General features: G+C 38.1%; 1 protein-coding gene and 1 long non-coding RNA gene across 2 annotated transcripts in view; both read right to left on the reverse strand.

The window, feature by feature from the left end:
• LOC138402812 (uncharacterized) overlaps positions 1–17,218 on the reverse strand; it is a 154,120-nt gene that overhangs the window by 92,815 nt on the left and 44,087 nt on the right. The window lies entirely within an intron of this gene.
• slgA (proline dehydrogenase slgA) overlaps positions 1–17,218 on the reverse strand; it is a 30,906-nt gene that overhangs the window by 9,862 nt on the left and 3,826 nt on the right. Inside the window, exons 2-6 of the mRNA XM_034971645.2 lie at positions 11,035–11,156; positions 10,544–10,630; positions 2,564–2,745; positions 905–969; positions 131–309 (exon numbers count right to left, since the gene is read on the reverse strand). Of these exons, the coding sequence (XP_034827536.1) occupies positions 131–309; positions 905–969; positions 2,564–2,745; positions 10,544–10,630; positions 11,035–11,156 (635 nt within the window). The remainder of the gene's footprint in view (positions 1–130; positions 310–904; positions 970–2,563; positions 2,746–10,543; positions 10,631–11,034; positions 11,157–17,218) is intronic.

Consider the following 17,218-nt stretch of genomic DNA (forward strand, 5'->3'; position numbering starts at 1 on the left):
AAACCGCTATCTCTTTCTAAAGGTGGATGCACAATAATTCCTGCAGAGTACTGTAGAAGGTAGACTTGATTGTATGTAAGCATAATTATGTCAAAATTATATTCAAGTTATGATTAAAAGTTTCACTGACCCTTCTTTATCCGATGTGACCTTTTTCATAAACTCCTGCACTTCAGGTTTGGAGCTCAAGTCGCCAAGGTACCTCTGCAGGTCCTCGATGGTCTTGTGGTGTGTGAGCACGTTGCCCGTGCCGCCGGCAATCTGCTGCATGTAACTACGCGCCCTCATTATCACTTCTGATAATTGGAGCTGAAAAATTGTTATTAAAACCCTCTTCAAATGTTAACAAGCACGGTTCCTCCTACTACCTCCAGTAACAATTTTGTTAAAAGATTAGTTAGTTTCTAAATATATAAAAAGATAAGGTGACTGACTGACTGACTGATTGATTCATCAACGCACAGCTCAAACTACTTTAACGGATCGGGCTGAAATTTGGCATGCAGATAGCTATTATAACGTAGACATCAGTTAGGAAAGGATTTTTGGAAATTCAACCCCTAAGGGAAATAGGGGTTTGAAAGTTATGGAGTCCCGCTGATACGGTAAAATCTTTGCGGTGCGGCGCCGCACCGCACCGTGTGCCCCCAGTCTTCTAAATATATAAAAGGAAAAGGTGATTGACTGACTGACTGACTGATCTATCAACGCACAGCTCAAACTACTGGACGGATCGAGCTGAAATTTGGCATGCAGATAGCTATTATGACGTAGGCATCCGCTAAGAAAGGATTTTTAGGAAATTCAAATCCTAAGGGGGTGAAATAGGGGTTTGAAATTTGTGTAGTCCACGCGGACGAAGTCGCGAGCATAAGCTAGTAGGTATATAATTATTTTGACTTACGAGTAGTTGTGGTCTTCCGAGAGCTGTCAGTTTTATTGCCATTAACCCGGTGCTTTTGGTTGTTTCTGTAAGATAAAGATGATAAAATAAATATCAGAGAGATGTTGTTTTTCTAGAATCAGTAAGTAGGTAATAGGTATATCTCGCGAAAATGCTCCAACACATAACTGGTGGTAGACCGTACAGGTGTAGGTGCAAGAAAGACCAAGTGTCATTTTTCAATTTTCTAAATTGGCGCTGGAACTCCTTTTTCTGTTTGTCAGTCCATCGCCGACTCGCACGGGTCTCCTCTGAGAGCGAGAAGAGTTTTGACCATAGTATACCATGCTGGCCAATTGCCTTTGAGAACATTATGGAGAACTCTACGGTATGTAGGTTTCCTCACGATGATTTGCTTCACTGTTAAAGCAAGTGATATTTAATTACTTAAAACGTGCATAACTTCGAAAAATTAGAGTTGCGTGCCCGGGATCGAACCGAATCGACCTCCGATTAGGAGGCGGACCTCCTAACCACTAAGCTATCACAGCTTCTGTAGCAGTACCTATACTAAAACGCAACTCTTGCCAATGTAAAATAATTAAATTACTTAGGCGATCGAGTAAAAACTTATTTTATATTTTTAATAATTAGTATGTATATTTTTCATCCGATTCCGAAAATTATTTCAAGCGTAGTTTTAAAGAGGCCCAGGGCGGAGTATAAATTTACGTAATCGGACTAAATACACTCGTTGTAGTGGCCTCAGCCAGGTCTTAGTACTTGTAATGCGATTGTCTCGATTAACCACCGTTAAACTAGTCGAGGTTACCTGAACGTTGAACTTTATTCAATACACCGATACGTTCCCGTGAAAATTTTATCCTACGTGATAGGTATATTTTTCTAATCTTTCTAACCTATTCCTTTTATATATTTATATAATAGGAAAAGGTGACTGACTGACTGTGATCTATCAACGCACAGCTCAAACTAGTGGACTGATCGGGCTGAAATTTGGCATGCAGATAGCTATAGGCATACGCTAAGAAATAATTTTTGAAAATTTAACCCCTAAGGGGGTGAAGAGGGGTTTGAAATTTGGTAGTCCACGCGGACGAAGTCGCGACCATAAGCTAGTCTTTAATAAAAATTAAAATGAATACCCGGCTGAGTTTGTTGTGGGCAACTCAGACCTTGGCGCGTTTGGAACCCTCGTAGCTTTAGTTTAAAGTTTACGTAATAAATTATCACCACTACATCATTGTATTGCCAATTCAGCAATTGATAATCAGAAAGTGTATACAATAATACCTACCTAGCAATTGACAATCAAAAAGTGTGTACAATAATACCTACCTAGGTACCTACATAAGTTTAAGTTTGAGTTTGACGGTGATGATCAGATTGCATAAATCGCTCCACCTTGGGCTGCATCAGTAACTTACCACCAAGTGTAATGCTTCAGATTGACTGCAAAGTCAAGCGCATTGCGCAAGCCTTTGAATTAAAAAAAAGATCCTGTTCTGCTTTAGGTAGGTAAGTAAGTACACCTTCTACTAAGATTCAAGACAAGAGACAATAATTGTTTCTAGTGCAAATCTTTTTTATAGATCATGGTTGACGATTGAATAAAGTAAAAGCTTATTTATGGTAATCACGGAAAAAATGTGGAAATACCTGCGACGGCATCAATGCTCCTCATGAAAGCTTCCATGTTCTTCTCACAAGAAGCCTCATTAAGGTAGAAGTAGGTCCTGGCGCTTGTGACCTTGTAGCGCCTGTCCGCGAACCTCTGTTCCACGTGGTACTGCTTCAGCTGCCCTTCCTCCGCCTGGTCGCCGAATGTTGAGATTGAAGCGCTGATGGAGAAGAGGATGAATCAGTTATACAGAGTGTACAATGAACGCTAGAGAAACTTAGCTGTATTATTATACAACCTAACCCACTAAGCACAATCCAATACCAATAACTATTTGCTTATTTTAGTGATTTAGTATTTTTGAAACCCGCAATGTATAGCGTGCAAAACTCGGGGGTCAATGCCCCGCCTACGATGCGGCATTGACCTCGTGGTATCTATCTATGCAATGTTCATTGACTTCTGGCGTCAATCAGATGTAATATTTGCAAAACATTGCAAACTTTTGAAAAATACAGATATGTAAATTTTTTTCCCGGTTTTTTTTGGTATCTTATCAGGAATCGTCAGTACTATCACCTGTATTCGTTTTTGCCAGCATTGCATTTATCACCGTTGGCGTTGTTCTCAAAGAAGCAATCAGAGGCTATCATCTAACTTCTCATAGTCGTTTCTTAGCTGACACCTAACCTCAAGAAAAAACCTACTTTCCAAATTTCAAGTAATTAATATCAATAATTAAAACTGTCCCATACAAACTTTCATCCCCTATTTTACCACCCTTATGGGCAAATTTTCCAAAAGTCCTGAAACACGTATTTCTTCATTTGTGACAGAAAACCCAAATACCAATTTTCATGCAAATAACTTGAAAAATGACGGACTTTCATACAAACTTCCATCCCCCATTTAACCCACTTAGGGGTGGAATTTCGAAAAATCCTTTCTTAGTGGATACCTACTCCTTACAAAGAATAGACCCTCCAAATTTCATGGCTTTAGGACCAGCGGCTTAGGCTGTGCGTTGATATATATGTCAGTCAGTCAGTCAGGACTTTGAATTTTATATATATAGAAAAGGTGACTGACTGTGACTGATCTATCAATGCACAGCTCTAACTACTGGACGGATCGAGCTGAAATTAAGCATGGCAAAGATAGCTATTATGACGTAGGCATCCGCTAAGAAAGGATTTTTGAAAATTCAGCCCCTAAAGGGGTTGAAATAGGGGTTTGAAATTTGTGTAGTCCACGCGGACGAAGTCGCGAGCATAAGCTAGTATATTATAATGGAAATCACTCATGGTATCGATAATTTAAACACGTTCTATCTATTGCTGAAATGCGTTGCGAAGTTTGAAAGATCTAAGCGTAGGTACATTTAAGTATAGGAACAGAAGGCGGCGGGAAGCGGCTTTGTTTTATACTATGCAGAGGTACTTAGTAAGATGATGATTAGTGTGTACCTACCTACCTATTTGATAATAAGATACTTAGCTTACTAAAAAACTGCGTGAAAAAGCTGTCGTCAAAATGGTAAAGCTTACGCAAAAAAAGTTTTTGAAAGAAAAAGAAAACTTTCCGTTGACCTCTTTTACATTTTCAGTTTTCTATTTCCAACATAGTGGCATAGAAAAAATAGACCACAGCTTTAATTATTTATACGAAGAAATTTAAGCTTTACAGCTATTCGATTAAACTTCGTTTTCGTATGCTAAGACTATTACTAGGTACCGTCATCACACGTTCAGTGCACACAATACTATGAAGTAGGTCATTCCATAGAAGATTAATTAAGTCTGTTCAAAACCGATGAATAGATGTTTTAAAGATTTTTCCAAGAATTTTCACAGAAAATTTAATGGACAACTGAAGGACTTCCTAACGGTATTCAAGGGCTGAATCAGCACCGTTTAGTTTGACTGCTGAAGTTAGGCCGAGGCTATTTTTAGCTAATCTTTAAGGAAAAAGATCGCATGCCGACGCGGACGCTTCAAAATTATTTTATAAGCCCAAAAAGTATATCAAACCGATAATTAATTCACATTATATTAGGAGAAGGTATAATACCAAAATTAGGTAAGTAGGTACATATTATAATAATAACTATGTACTTTATGTATTTTTCATTCATTCTGGGAGGAGACCCGTGCCCAGTAGTGGGCCGGCGATGCGTTGATGATGATGACGATATAATAATAATAATAATAATAAGTATGTATTTGATGAATAAGAAAGCTCAGATAGGTAGGGGAGAGTGTGCATGAAAGAGCCAGGCTTTGAAAGAGCCGATGTGATTTTCCATTACTTATCGATATTCTACCAAAGTTTAATTTTACTCCTTAAATGGCAACACTGGATAGCTGTCACCCACAAACATTTGACAGTTCTACGACAACAAATGGTCTCACAGGACTGTTACGAAAACTCAGAAGCCCAAAAGTAAGTTTCTTTGTGTTTCTTTCATCTTTTTTTTCAAAAAGGGTATTGCATAAGTTGACAAAACTGATATACAGTATTGGCGTCTATATATTTGCCCTTGTTTTGCATAAATAATATCAGAACAGCGTTCTGGTATAGTGCCTTTTTTTTGAGGTTATATTTTTAAAAGCGTCGTGTTTTGAAAGAGCCAGTTATGTATGCTTTGAAAGAGCCGGCTCAATCAATACATCGTTTAGTTTTAATTAACCCCCAAAGAAAAAAGAGGGGTGTTATAAGTTTGACGTGTGTGTCCCTGTGTGCGCGTGTGTGTGTGTGTGTATATGTAACGGGTGTGCAAATGAATCGTGTGGCCACAAAGGGGTGATTAATTTCTTCTGCCAATTTTTTTTAAAATTTTAAATTGTTTTTATATTGTTTTTATATTTTAAGTTATAGAGAATACGAAAAAGGGCTCGACTTTATGTTTTTAGACAAATTTTTATTAATTATTTAATTTTTGACTAAGACAAAGTTCAAAATTTTAATTGTTGATTAAGACAATGTTTAATTATTACTGAGACTGTTTAAAAATTGTGATTTTCATAGAATTACCAAAGTAAGCTTAGTATTCATCTGATTTTAAATATTTAACATAATTTTAATTGATAAAAAACCGTTTAGTACCTCAAAAGTAGGTATCGGCTCTTTCATAATACATGGTAGCTCTTTCATTGACCTGCTGCTATGAAAGAGCCGATTTCGTTTTTTTTTAAATTATTTATATAAGAGATTATCAGCGTTGTTATCCTCTTTATTTTCATTTCATAACATTGCCAATTAAAGTGATTATAAGAAAACCTAGTTTCATTTGAAAATAATATAATAAAAGTGTGTTTTTTTTTATACTATTAAAAAACTGGCTCTTTCATCCACACTCTCCCCTACACTCAGTGGTCGACGGAGAGAGCTATGCTTGGAGTTTCTCTACGTGATCAAATCAGGAGATCAGTAGGAAAACTAGACTAACCGACACGACATAGCTCAACGGGTTGCGAAGCTAGTGGCAATGGGCAGGGCACATAGTTCGGAAAACCGATAGACGTTGGTGTCCCCAGGGTCTAGAATGGCGACCTCGCACCGGAAGGCGCAGCGTTGGAAGACTCCCCACTAGGTGGACGGACGATATCAGACGAGTCACAGGGAGCCGCTGGATTCAGGCGGCGCAAGACCGTGGCGTGTGGACTGTGGAAGTCCCTACAAGAGACTTATGTCCCAACTCAAAATATATTTATTTCATGTAGGTAGGTCCGCTTGTATTTTGTCACTTCTTGACTTCACTATCAGTTCGAAAAGGAGATTTTGCTTAGCTACTGAAAAAAGCTGTAAGTACCTAACTCAGAAGTCACCCTTTTTTAAAACAAATTACTTCAGTACTTTTACTAAAAAGCGGCTAATCCTACAAAAGTACCTAGTTTTTGAGTTATCGGCAAAAAACATGGGAATTTTGATAAATTCAATAGAGCTTATAAATTGATCGAAAGGCTAGTATGTAACGCTATAGTAGTGTACTTTCGTACTGTAGCCGGCAAGAAGTATTGTACATCGACGTTTAGAATGAGATTTCGGCGTAGAGCGTTGTGTCTGTCACTCATACCTGTGTGACGTTTAGTCGGTCTCAACGACAGAGACATTAACGCTCGACGAAACCGCTATCTCTTTCTTAAGGTCGATGTACAATATTTCCTGCCGAGAACTGTAACTGAATTGTTTTATTAAAAGAATATTACCCATGGCCCTTGACTAACATTCCCCTTTTCCTCTCCAAATAAGCTTGAAGCTTGTGAGGCCGATGCGTGGAACATCGTGGGGTTTTAGTCGGTAACCTCCGTGCCTCCCCGGGTGCGGTGGTATCCATGAGGATTTCCCCACGGAAAAAAAGGAGTAGGTACGACAATAGCGCAAACGGGTGGGGTTTGAACCGGCGACCTTTCGAGTTTCAGTCCGCACTTTTAACCGTTGAGCTATTGAGGCTATGGATATAGTGCATTTATCTACTTAGTTCCGCTTCTATCAAACCCCAAAGAATGATGCGTTAACGTGTTACATCTTAGTCAGCGTCATCACTTACTATCAGGTGAGCCGTGAACACCTGCTTAAATAAACCAGCATTTACCTACCTACTGAATAATTACTGTTAAATTAAAAAACTCATTATTTAAATCGACTACCTGCTTAAATATACAACTTCACTACAGGGCAACTTCAAAAATAAGATAGAGACGATTTTTCCAATTGAGGTTTTAAACAACGAATTACTATATAGCATGATGCATGATCGAGCGAAGCGAGCTCGGGACTCGAGGCACCCTGACTCAGATGGGTTATAGGTTCATCATCATTTACATTCAAAATCATTTAAATTACAGTAGCACCCACTAAGAACGGATTTCTGGAAATTCAACCCGTAATAGGGGCTGGAAGTTTGTATGAAAGTCAGTCATTTTTAAAGTTACATTGATGAAAATTGATACTTATATTTTGGGCTTTCCCTTAAAAATAAAAAATGCGATTTTTACGATTTTTGAATATTCCACTCCCAGCAGGGGGTCAAGTAGGGGATGAATGTTTGTATAAAAGTCCGTCGTTTTTCAAGTTATTTCCATGAAAATTGGTACCTACATGGATTGTCTGTTACAAATGAAGAAATACGTGTTTCAACATTATTGGAAATTCCACTCCCACGCTGATTTTCTAAATTCAACTCGAGCGAAGCCCGGGCGGATCATCTAGTTAAACATAAGTCAATATAACATTCAAAATTCAAATGCCAACATGTGATTTCAGTGACAGTGGGAACTTGGAAGGAAACCAACTACCTACCTATTTTCATTGTCATAAAATACCATCGCCTCGTCACGCGAGTCGTTTATCACGACTTCGCTTTTCTTGACACATTTTGCAAGATTGTAATACATATTACTTGCCTCTTAAGAGCTAGGTACCTACATTCTATCAATAGGTAAGTATATTCCGTGGTTATACAACCACACACAATGAGAAGATAAAAATGAGGCCATAGGAATAGCTTCATCCATATCCATCTCGCATTGTTTCTGTCATCGTGACGATGGAATTCTCGTTTCTTGGAAAAATAACTTCGATTAATTACAAAACTTCACTACAGAGTAGGTACAGACCGTACAAAATTACCCCTCACGTGCCATTTTAACTCTATGGGCTCAACTATCATGTAAAAAGTACGGTTCACCTTTAAAATAAGGACTAAAATCGAATTTGACACAAAAAGTTAAAATGGCGCGTGAGGAGTTAAATTTTACGCGTCATACCTACCTGATGAATATCGTTATTTACACCTACTAAAGTAAGTAGGTGAACCTGCATCATACCTACTTAGTTCATGAGCTCTTTCGACTTGATTGGCTGCTTTTAATTTAAATTGCTCTGTGGTCTTCGCACATTACACAGACTCGATGCCGACTCCAATCCGACTTGACTCACAGTAAAGATAGATAGCTAGCTAGATCAATTCTTTATTGCCACACAAAACACTACATACAAAAACAAAATAAATAGATAAATAAAATGCGCAAACGCGGTCTTGAGACAACCCTTTTTACATAGGATGGAAATATGTAAGCTGTATATTGTGTTCCTTATATTTACAACAATACCTAAGATTTACTTAATAGAAAGAAGTACTACGACGCGTGGACGATGCGACCACACGCCATAGGGTCTAGGTCATAATTATTAGGTCTTTTTCAAAATTTAAAATTTTAAAGCTCCATCGTAAATATTTCTCACATTTTCATGCTTTGCTGTGAGTCGAGTCGGAGTGGAGTCGGCGTTGAGCCTGTGTAATGTGCGAAGAACTTTATGGTGAATGAATCCAATTATGATTCTGTTCCAGCGAATTTATAACCTTGACCCTTGCCCTTACTCTATCTGGCGAATCGAAGGTCAAGTTTCGATGCTCGTTCGAACCACACGAGTAGATATGTGTTCGAACATCATACTTAATAGGACTAGATGATGCCCGCGATTTCATCCGCACGTGGATTTAAGCTTTTTAAAAATCCTGTGGGATTCTTTTTGAATAAAAAATAGCCTACGTCAGTCTCCAATCCTGGAGATTTCTTCTCATAGCTTGCATTCGCAGGCTATGAGGGGCGTCCAAGAATCCCGTGAAAACTCTTTAATTTTCTGGGATAAAATGTAGCCTACATCATGTAGTGACATGCACATTTTTAAAGCTTGAAATGTGTTTAAAAAATTCAGTTTACAGTCGGCATTTTTTTTTTTTACTTACATAGCCCAATAGATACAAGTTAGCCCTTGACTGCAATCTCACCTGACTCAGTGACGATGCTGTCTAAGATGAAAGCGGGCTAACCTGGAAGGGGTATGGCAGTTTTTAATAAACCCATGCCCCTTTGGTTTCTACACGGCATCGTACCGAAACGCTAAATCGCTTGGCGGCACGGCTTTGCCGGTAAGGTGGTAACTAGCCACGGCCGAAGCCTCCCACCAGACGAAGTTATTAAGGGATATACAGTGAAAAATGGATCGCGATAAGTTATTTTTCCGATGTGTAAGTACTTCTGCATTATTTCGATTTGATAAAAAGTGCGGCTGGAGCTCTCCGATTACTCGCGGAAACTTATGGAGAATCAGCTCCATCCGAAACAGTATGCAGATATTGGTTTAGAAGGTTTAAAAGTGGGAATTGTGATGTTTGATGACAAAGAACGGCCAGGCTAACCGAAAAAATGTGAAGATGAGCAATTAAAAGAAAGTAATTGGACGATAATCTCACCCAAACGCTTAAAGAACAACTTGTATTCCAAAAATCAACTGTTTTGTTTGAAAATTTAAAAAACAGACAGACAGACAACAGAGTGATCCTATAAGTAAAGGTTCCGTTTTTCCTTTTGAGGTAGGGATTGCATTGAAGGTCAAACAAAACTGATGGAGTTTGGGTGGGAAACCCTACCAGCGTATTCTCTAGACTTTAGAAGACAGGCATTTCAAAAATTATAAAGAAGAAAGGATATACTTAGCTTTCTTTTCGCCGCAGAATTCAATTGTTGCGAGAAAAGTGGAAGAAGGTTGTAGCTGCCGAAGGCGCATATTTTGATTAAAATAATTACAATTTTTACCATAGAAATAAATGTTCAAAACAACAGCGACTTTTAATGCAACCAAACACTAATAATCCATACTAATAAGTGGGTAGGTAATCCTACCCACTTATTAGTATGGATTATATCCGATACAAAGGAACGTATTCTGTGTACCTACCTATTATGTAAAACAGATGAGATGCTGATTGAATATCTGCACCTATTGTTAAGAGTTAGTAACCGCACCTAGATAGGTATCTAATTCGGCCCAGATCAATCTGAGGTCTTATTTGCTATGGGATTCAACCACGCGTGAATTACGCTAGAATAAGCTCAATAGACAGCTCAAGGTCCTACTGCTATTTCCACCAGGTATGTGCGAGCATGTCGCGACAAAGCCGCGGGAATAAATTAGTATTAAAATATTATGTATGTTTAACTGTATAATGTTACCTGACTTCGCGTTTTTCGGCCTCCTCTTGACTAATATCTTCCTCAACGGAATAATCGAGGATTGACTTCACACCGAACGAGCGCAGCCTGAAAACAATACAATACTTATCTAGATCACACAATGGACACGCACATGTCATAAAGCGTACCTACTTAATTTTTTATAGTTATTCATCCAAATTATTCATATACTTGGGACCTCTAATTCAAACATTGTTTCCATGACAAAAATTCCGCAATCCATATTCACAGCCCGCAACGATTTTTCCAATATGATGAGTATGACGTAACTGACGGGCTATAGTGAGGATTCATTGACGTCACTGAAGCGTTGCCTATTGGAAGATCGCGCGGTTTCCTAGAAAGTTTCGACGTTACGGTATCAAAAAGCTACCGGAAAATCATCTCTCTAGCGCGTTGCCACCGCTTTAGTAAACCAGAGCTTAAGCTGCAAAAGAAGTCGTATAGTAAGTATGTATATAGACGAATACCTGTCAATAGTAGGCTTGATTTTAATCTGGTCTTCGCCGGCGACGAACTGCCCGTAGAAAGTTGCCTTCATGATAACTTCAAAAAGTCTCTGACCTACCACTTGCCGCAGTCTCTTCATCAACTGTGTACAATAGAAACATATGCTTAATAGGTATACAAGGAGCTGGAAATGCAGCCCTGCGCCGAAAACGCTTAGCTTTGGCAGCCTCCATTTGGAATACTGCCATACCTACATCGTCCAGATTAGACCATTTCCTTCTTAGACTGTATCATTAGTTACCACCAGGTGAGATTGCAGTCAAGGGCTAACTTGTATCTGTCTTCCACTCGGGAACTCCACTTGGGATGAAGTTAATCGCTGAGAGCCGTCGACACAATCCACACAAGACCGTGTTCTGGAAATCCTTAAAAAAACTAATGTCTAGCCTTTATCGGAAGAAACGACGAGGTACAGTTAATCAGTCGTACTTTCTACACTTATGTAGGTGTAGTTATATGTGTAGGAATGAAATGAATGAATGAAATATGTTTTATTATACATCAACAAAAATGGATATAAAAGTACAATTTGGTGGCATTATCGCTTTGAAGTGAAGTGGCAGAGGCCAGGCTTCAGTGAACAATATTCTATGTATATCGATAATGTGGCTAATTCCGTTGTACACAATCTCTAAATTAAACTAAAATGACACGTCTAAATCTATTGCTATCCCTTTCATAATGTTGCTTGCGGAAATGATAGCACTAGATTTTACTCCTAGCACAAGCTTTACGCTTAGTTGGAGGGAAAAGTTGAATATTAGTCCTGCATCGCTAATATTCTTTTCTTTTTTAAAAAAAAAGCTATTATATGAAATTAAAATTAAATAAAAAAATAAAAATAAAAAAAATTCAACCCCTAAGGAAGTGAAATAGGGGTTTAAAATTTTGTTGTCCACGCGGACGAAGTCGCGATCATAAGCTAGTCTCATACAAAGTGTTTCTATTATTAGGACAATCTCACTAATCAGAAGTCCGAACTAATGTAAGAAAAAGGTGACGCAAACATTTCAGTTATTCCTGATTGAGATCAATGTACCTACCTACTTGATAAAGTTCAGCGCGAACATTTAGATATAGCGTATAACATGCATTTCTAAACTCTGCTCAATATTTTTTAAGGCAAAATACAGTTCATTTGCAACGACGTTGGTAAACGATCAAAAACACGATTTTATAGACGTAAAGTTTTCACTGTCGTTTCAGCACTGAGGCCGCAATGGACCAGTCAGGGTAATTGTTTTGTCACGAGACGTAGGTATTATAGTATATTTAATTAACTCATCTATCACTCTCACTTAATCACTATAAACAAACCCTGACCAGTCCAATGAATTATTATGTAGGTACCTACTAAAAGGCATTTAAAACTACATATATACTTACTGGTGTTTTATGCCTTAGAATAAAATAGAATATAAGACGATACGCTACTTTTTATTCCGGAAATAGATGCTTAGCATAGGTCTGAACATCGGTCTGTTTGTCAATAAAAGTTTGCAATCTTTTTGCCAGGGAACTTTTTATCCCGGACAATCAAAGAGTTCCCACGGGATTTTGAAAAAACCTAAATCCACGCGGACTAAGTTGCGGGCATCATCTAGTATCAAATATGTAAATGGGTCAGCTACTATTTAAATAATAGCTTCTGACAAAATGGTATTTAACAATGTACCTACTAATACTAAAAATGTTTCTTATCCTATGACGAATGACGATCATCTCTTATCCACGTGGTTTACGGGAAATTACCAAAAAATCTATTTTTGTGGCTAAAAAAATAGGTAGATACCTACCTACTTTATCTTTCTAATCAATCAAAACATCAAAAATATGTGAGACGTTGCCGTAGTGTAAAGTGCAAATCTATAAGCAAGGAGGCAAGACATGAATTAATTTGCGGGTAAGGCATAATTATTTTTATTATTTTGCATGGGAACTAAAAAGTGGATTAAAATACATCACATAAAAATACTCAAATAAGTAATATTATTTTAACAAAATTCCATCCCGATGGATATAGGCCACTTTTTATCCCAAAAAAGCAAAAAGTTCCCACGGGATCCAGTCGTTGCCGATGGCCGAATTTTAGCCAAAATTCTGACCTTATCAACAGATCACAGATAGGTATACTCGTCTGTTATTAATTTGGGCTACAGGTATGTACCATGTACCTACATCTATTTTTTACAGCTGCATCAGAAACTGGTTATCACCGGTTCGGAAACACGTGAAGTTATTTGCATTTGCCATTCGGACCACGTTCTAGACACCTGACACAACGTAAGAAAAAATTGTCTCGAACACTTCGACCGGAAAGTTCCGTGTGCTTATTTAATTAACTAGACGCTAATGTGCAGATAATTGTATCGAGTCACGATTTTGAATTTGGCTTGAACATTAGGAATAGCAATATATCAATACCCTATAATATAACAATCGATATTATACAATAATATTATAATATCGATTTCTCGATGGCAGGGATTATGAATTTCTCGTCTGGTCTGGTTGGAGGTTTCGGCCGCGGCTAGTTACCACTGTACCGGCAAAGCCGTGCCGCCAAGCGATTTAGCGTTCCGGTACGTTGCCGTGTAGAAACCAAAGCGGCATGGGTTTATTAAAAAACTGCCATATCCTTTCCAGGTTAGCCCGCTTCCATCTTAGACTGCATCGTCACTTACCACCAGGTGAGATTGCAGTCAAGGGCTAACTTGTATCTGAATAAATAAAAAAATACAAATTATGGCAAAACAGATGAGGGATTTACCCACCGTACTGCTGTCGCGTACATTACAATCGACCTCTAATGTACGTGTACCTATACGGCCAGGAGTGTATTTTACCCTACGGGCGACAGGGGCCATGGCCCCGGGGCAGCTGGCTGCAAGGGGCGGCTCAAGCCGACTCTATGGGGGTGCAGATGTCAAATTGTCATTATTATCACGCGATACACGATACTACTACTCGATGAAATATTGATAGAATAGAATGCTTAATGTCTTGTGAAACAACGAATCGGTATTAGGTACTACTTTTATTAAAACGGGTAGGTAAGAATGATTTATTTATTTGTTCATGAATGCGAACTTTTCCCATTAGAGGCTAATCATAGACTAAACCATGGGTCACTATCCAGCTATAGAATCATGTAGGTTGTATTTGAGATACACAGTGGAGATACACTTAAAAAAAAATCCTTGACTTTGCTTGACTTGACTTTTTTATCAGACTTCAGCTTAATATTATAATCTAATTTCTATTTATAACTAACTACTATGTTATCAGTTTATCACTTATCATCCACAATTTGTCACGGCAACAAACAATGGAGAAGATTAAGGTAGTTTGAAGCAGAAACATCTAAGGCCTCGTGTAGGAAGACGGGGGGCGTTGCGCTTAGCATGGCGCGGAAAATAAAACTTGCCGAGTTTGCCCTGAGGCGTTCTTAGACCAGGACGCATTTGGAACCCTTGACTCATGTGATTTTCACCATAATATAAAACTAGATGATGCCCGCGACTTCGTCCGCGTGGATTTAGGTTTTTAAAAATCCCATGGGAACTCTTTAATTTTCCGGGATAAAAAGTAGCCTATGTCCTCTGTACCAAATTTCATCAAAATCGGTTGAACTGTTGGGCCGTGAAAAGCTACCTAGCAGACAGGCAGACAGACAGACACACTTTCACATTTATAATATTTGTATGGATTGTTATCTTACATTCAACAATTATTGACACAAAAAGTGTACAATGGTATCTATATTGAATTAATTGCCGCAGTTTCACCAGCAGCGACCGCATTATATTAGGGATGATGACTTCTAGTCCAATCAGCAACTTTGATCAAACGTCAAACGCTCGCTTAGGGAGCTGTATGAAATACTTAGATGTAACGTCATAAACATATTTTGACGTAGGTACCGTAGGTACCTACTTTTTTAGTTAAATCGATGATTTAAATAAACTTAAAACTAGCAGCGGACGTGGATTTTACGAATTCTGGAAGACCCTCTATTTAATAATTCCAAAGAAATAATTTATTATTGACATAAGCACCATCCCATTTGCGTGGCAAGGTTGATGCGGGGTGGGGTGGTGGTGATGCGGGGTTGCCCGAGTGCCGCTGCAAGCACCGCCGTGCCGCGCGCGCCGCGCCGGGGGTATTGCTGCGAGCGAGCCAGTTGCCACCCGCTCCTCCGTGAGCGGAATAACCGCAAGACGCGACGCCCCGGGTCCCCCTGAACGAGGCCTAAGGTTTGGTTTATTGGGGTGTTCGCTGGATTTATTTGAGTGTTTTATAATACGTACTGATAAGATAAGTGTTTCAATGAATGAACTGAGGGCCATGGGCACGTAAGTATTATTATTGAATCTTTGATGATAACTTGTTTGTTTGGGTTGCGATTGGTTGCGAACTAGCGTCTAGACTAGATGGAAGCTCACTAACACATACATATTAATCTATGCTCACTAACGTCACGTGAAAGGAAACAGTATAATATTTGCTCTATGCCCATCCATAGCTTAAATTGCGGCAACGCACTTGACTAACGTTCAAAAAGGAGGTGATTCTCAATTCGGCACGTTTTTTTATGTATGTAGGTACATCGATTTTTTTGAGGTTTCTGGACCGATATGCAAAATTTTTTGGCAATACGACTTTTTTGTGTAACATTAGTTTGGAGTTTGGACGTAGGATCAGCGTTGACAGCCATATTTTGTAAATTAAAGGACTTTAAAATTAATTGCAAACTGAATAACAATAGCGCATACGACCTAATCTAAGATTCGTTAGTTAATATTACAAGATATAGGCGTCTTTCGCATTAAGATAAGCTTTTCGCGAGTATTATAGGTCTATGCTTTTCGCAGAAAAAATAGCGGTTTGGCTGACTCAGCATTCACCGCCACCGTTTCTAAACCTACAGCTACATATATTATTATGTCGATGTTAGGCGAGGCTAAGCTAAGCTAACCTATTAATTTAATAAATAAATATTTATTAAATTAATAGGATATATTAATAGATATATAGGATACTTTACTTACATACAAATAGTATGTATAAATAGACTTCAATAGGATACTTTACTTAGGTACTTACAAATCTTTAAACCCATGTCATTTTAAAACTAGTTATTTTTACGGAAAGCTGACAAACCATAGACACAGGTAGTAGGTAGGTACAGTAGTATCTAGAACGTGTCTAAAAAGTTACATCGAATTTCGAATTAATTATTCAAATGATAACCAAACTACGTTTGTACGGAGCGAGTGACATACAGTCCTCTGGAAAATCTCATTACTATTTAGACCTAAGTCTAGAAAAATTGGTACCTAAGTACCATTTTTTCTAAATAACACCGTTAACTCTTTATTCGATGATAATAATTAAGTATTATGAGTAGATAGTCAGGTAGGTACTACTGGAACAGGTTACGAATGTATGCCATGAACTAATTTTTTGCCTCAAGCTGAAGTCAGCAGTTCATTCGCCTTTTATTTGTAAAAGTAATAAGTAGGTACCTACCTACTTTCTGAATATTAAGTAGGTATAGGTACTACTATATAACATTATATTTCTCCTAGGCATTAGGTATTTGGATGTTCCTCAAACATGGTTGAAGTTTGAAATTAAAAAAAAGAATTGGTAAGGAAAATGTGAAAAACCACAGACATATATTACTTAGTTTGCATATCTACAAAATTTTATGGAGTTTATTTTTATTTTTATGAAAGAATATTAGCCATGTTAAATGACTAATATTCCCTTTACCTCTCCAACTAAGCGGCAAGCTTGTGCTAGGAGTAGGTACGACAATAGTGCAACGGGCGGGGTTTGAACCGTCGACCTTTCGGTTTTCAGTCCACTCCTTTACCGGTTGAGCTATTGAGGCTCAAAGTTTGATTTTAATATTTAAATAAAATTTGAAGTTAATATTCAAATGAGAGTTAAACCCAAACTGCGTTTCCTTGGAGCGCACTACCAATAAACGTCTCTTAAAACATAAATTCTGGACAATTGAGATGAGAGATGCACTGTGCTCAAGTTAATGGTGGTTTTACTAAAAATAAGTAGGTCTTACCAGTTTTACCACTCTGGTTTATCAATAACCGGTTGCACATATCGGCTAGCAGTCAA

Source organism: Maniola hyperantus, chromosome 9, assembly GCF_902806685.2.
Source record: "Maniola hyperantus chromosome 9, iAphHyp1.2, whole genome shotgun sequence".
Classification (NCBI taxonomy): Eukaryota; Metazoa; Arthropoda; class Insecta; order Lepidoptera; family Nymphalidae; genus Maniola; species Maniola hyperantus.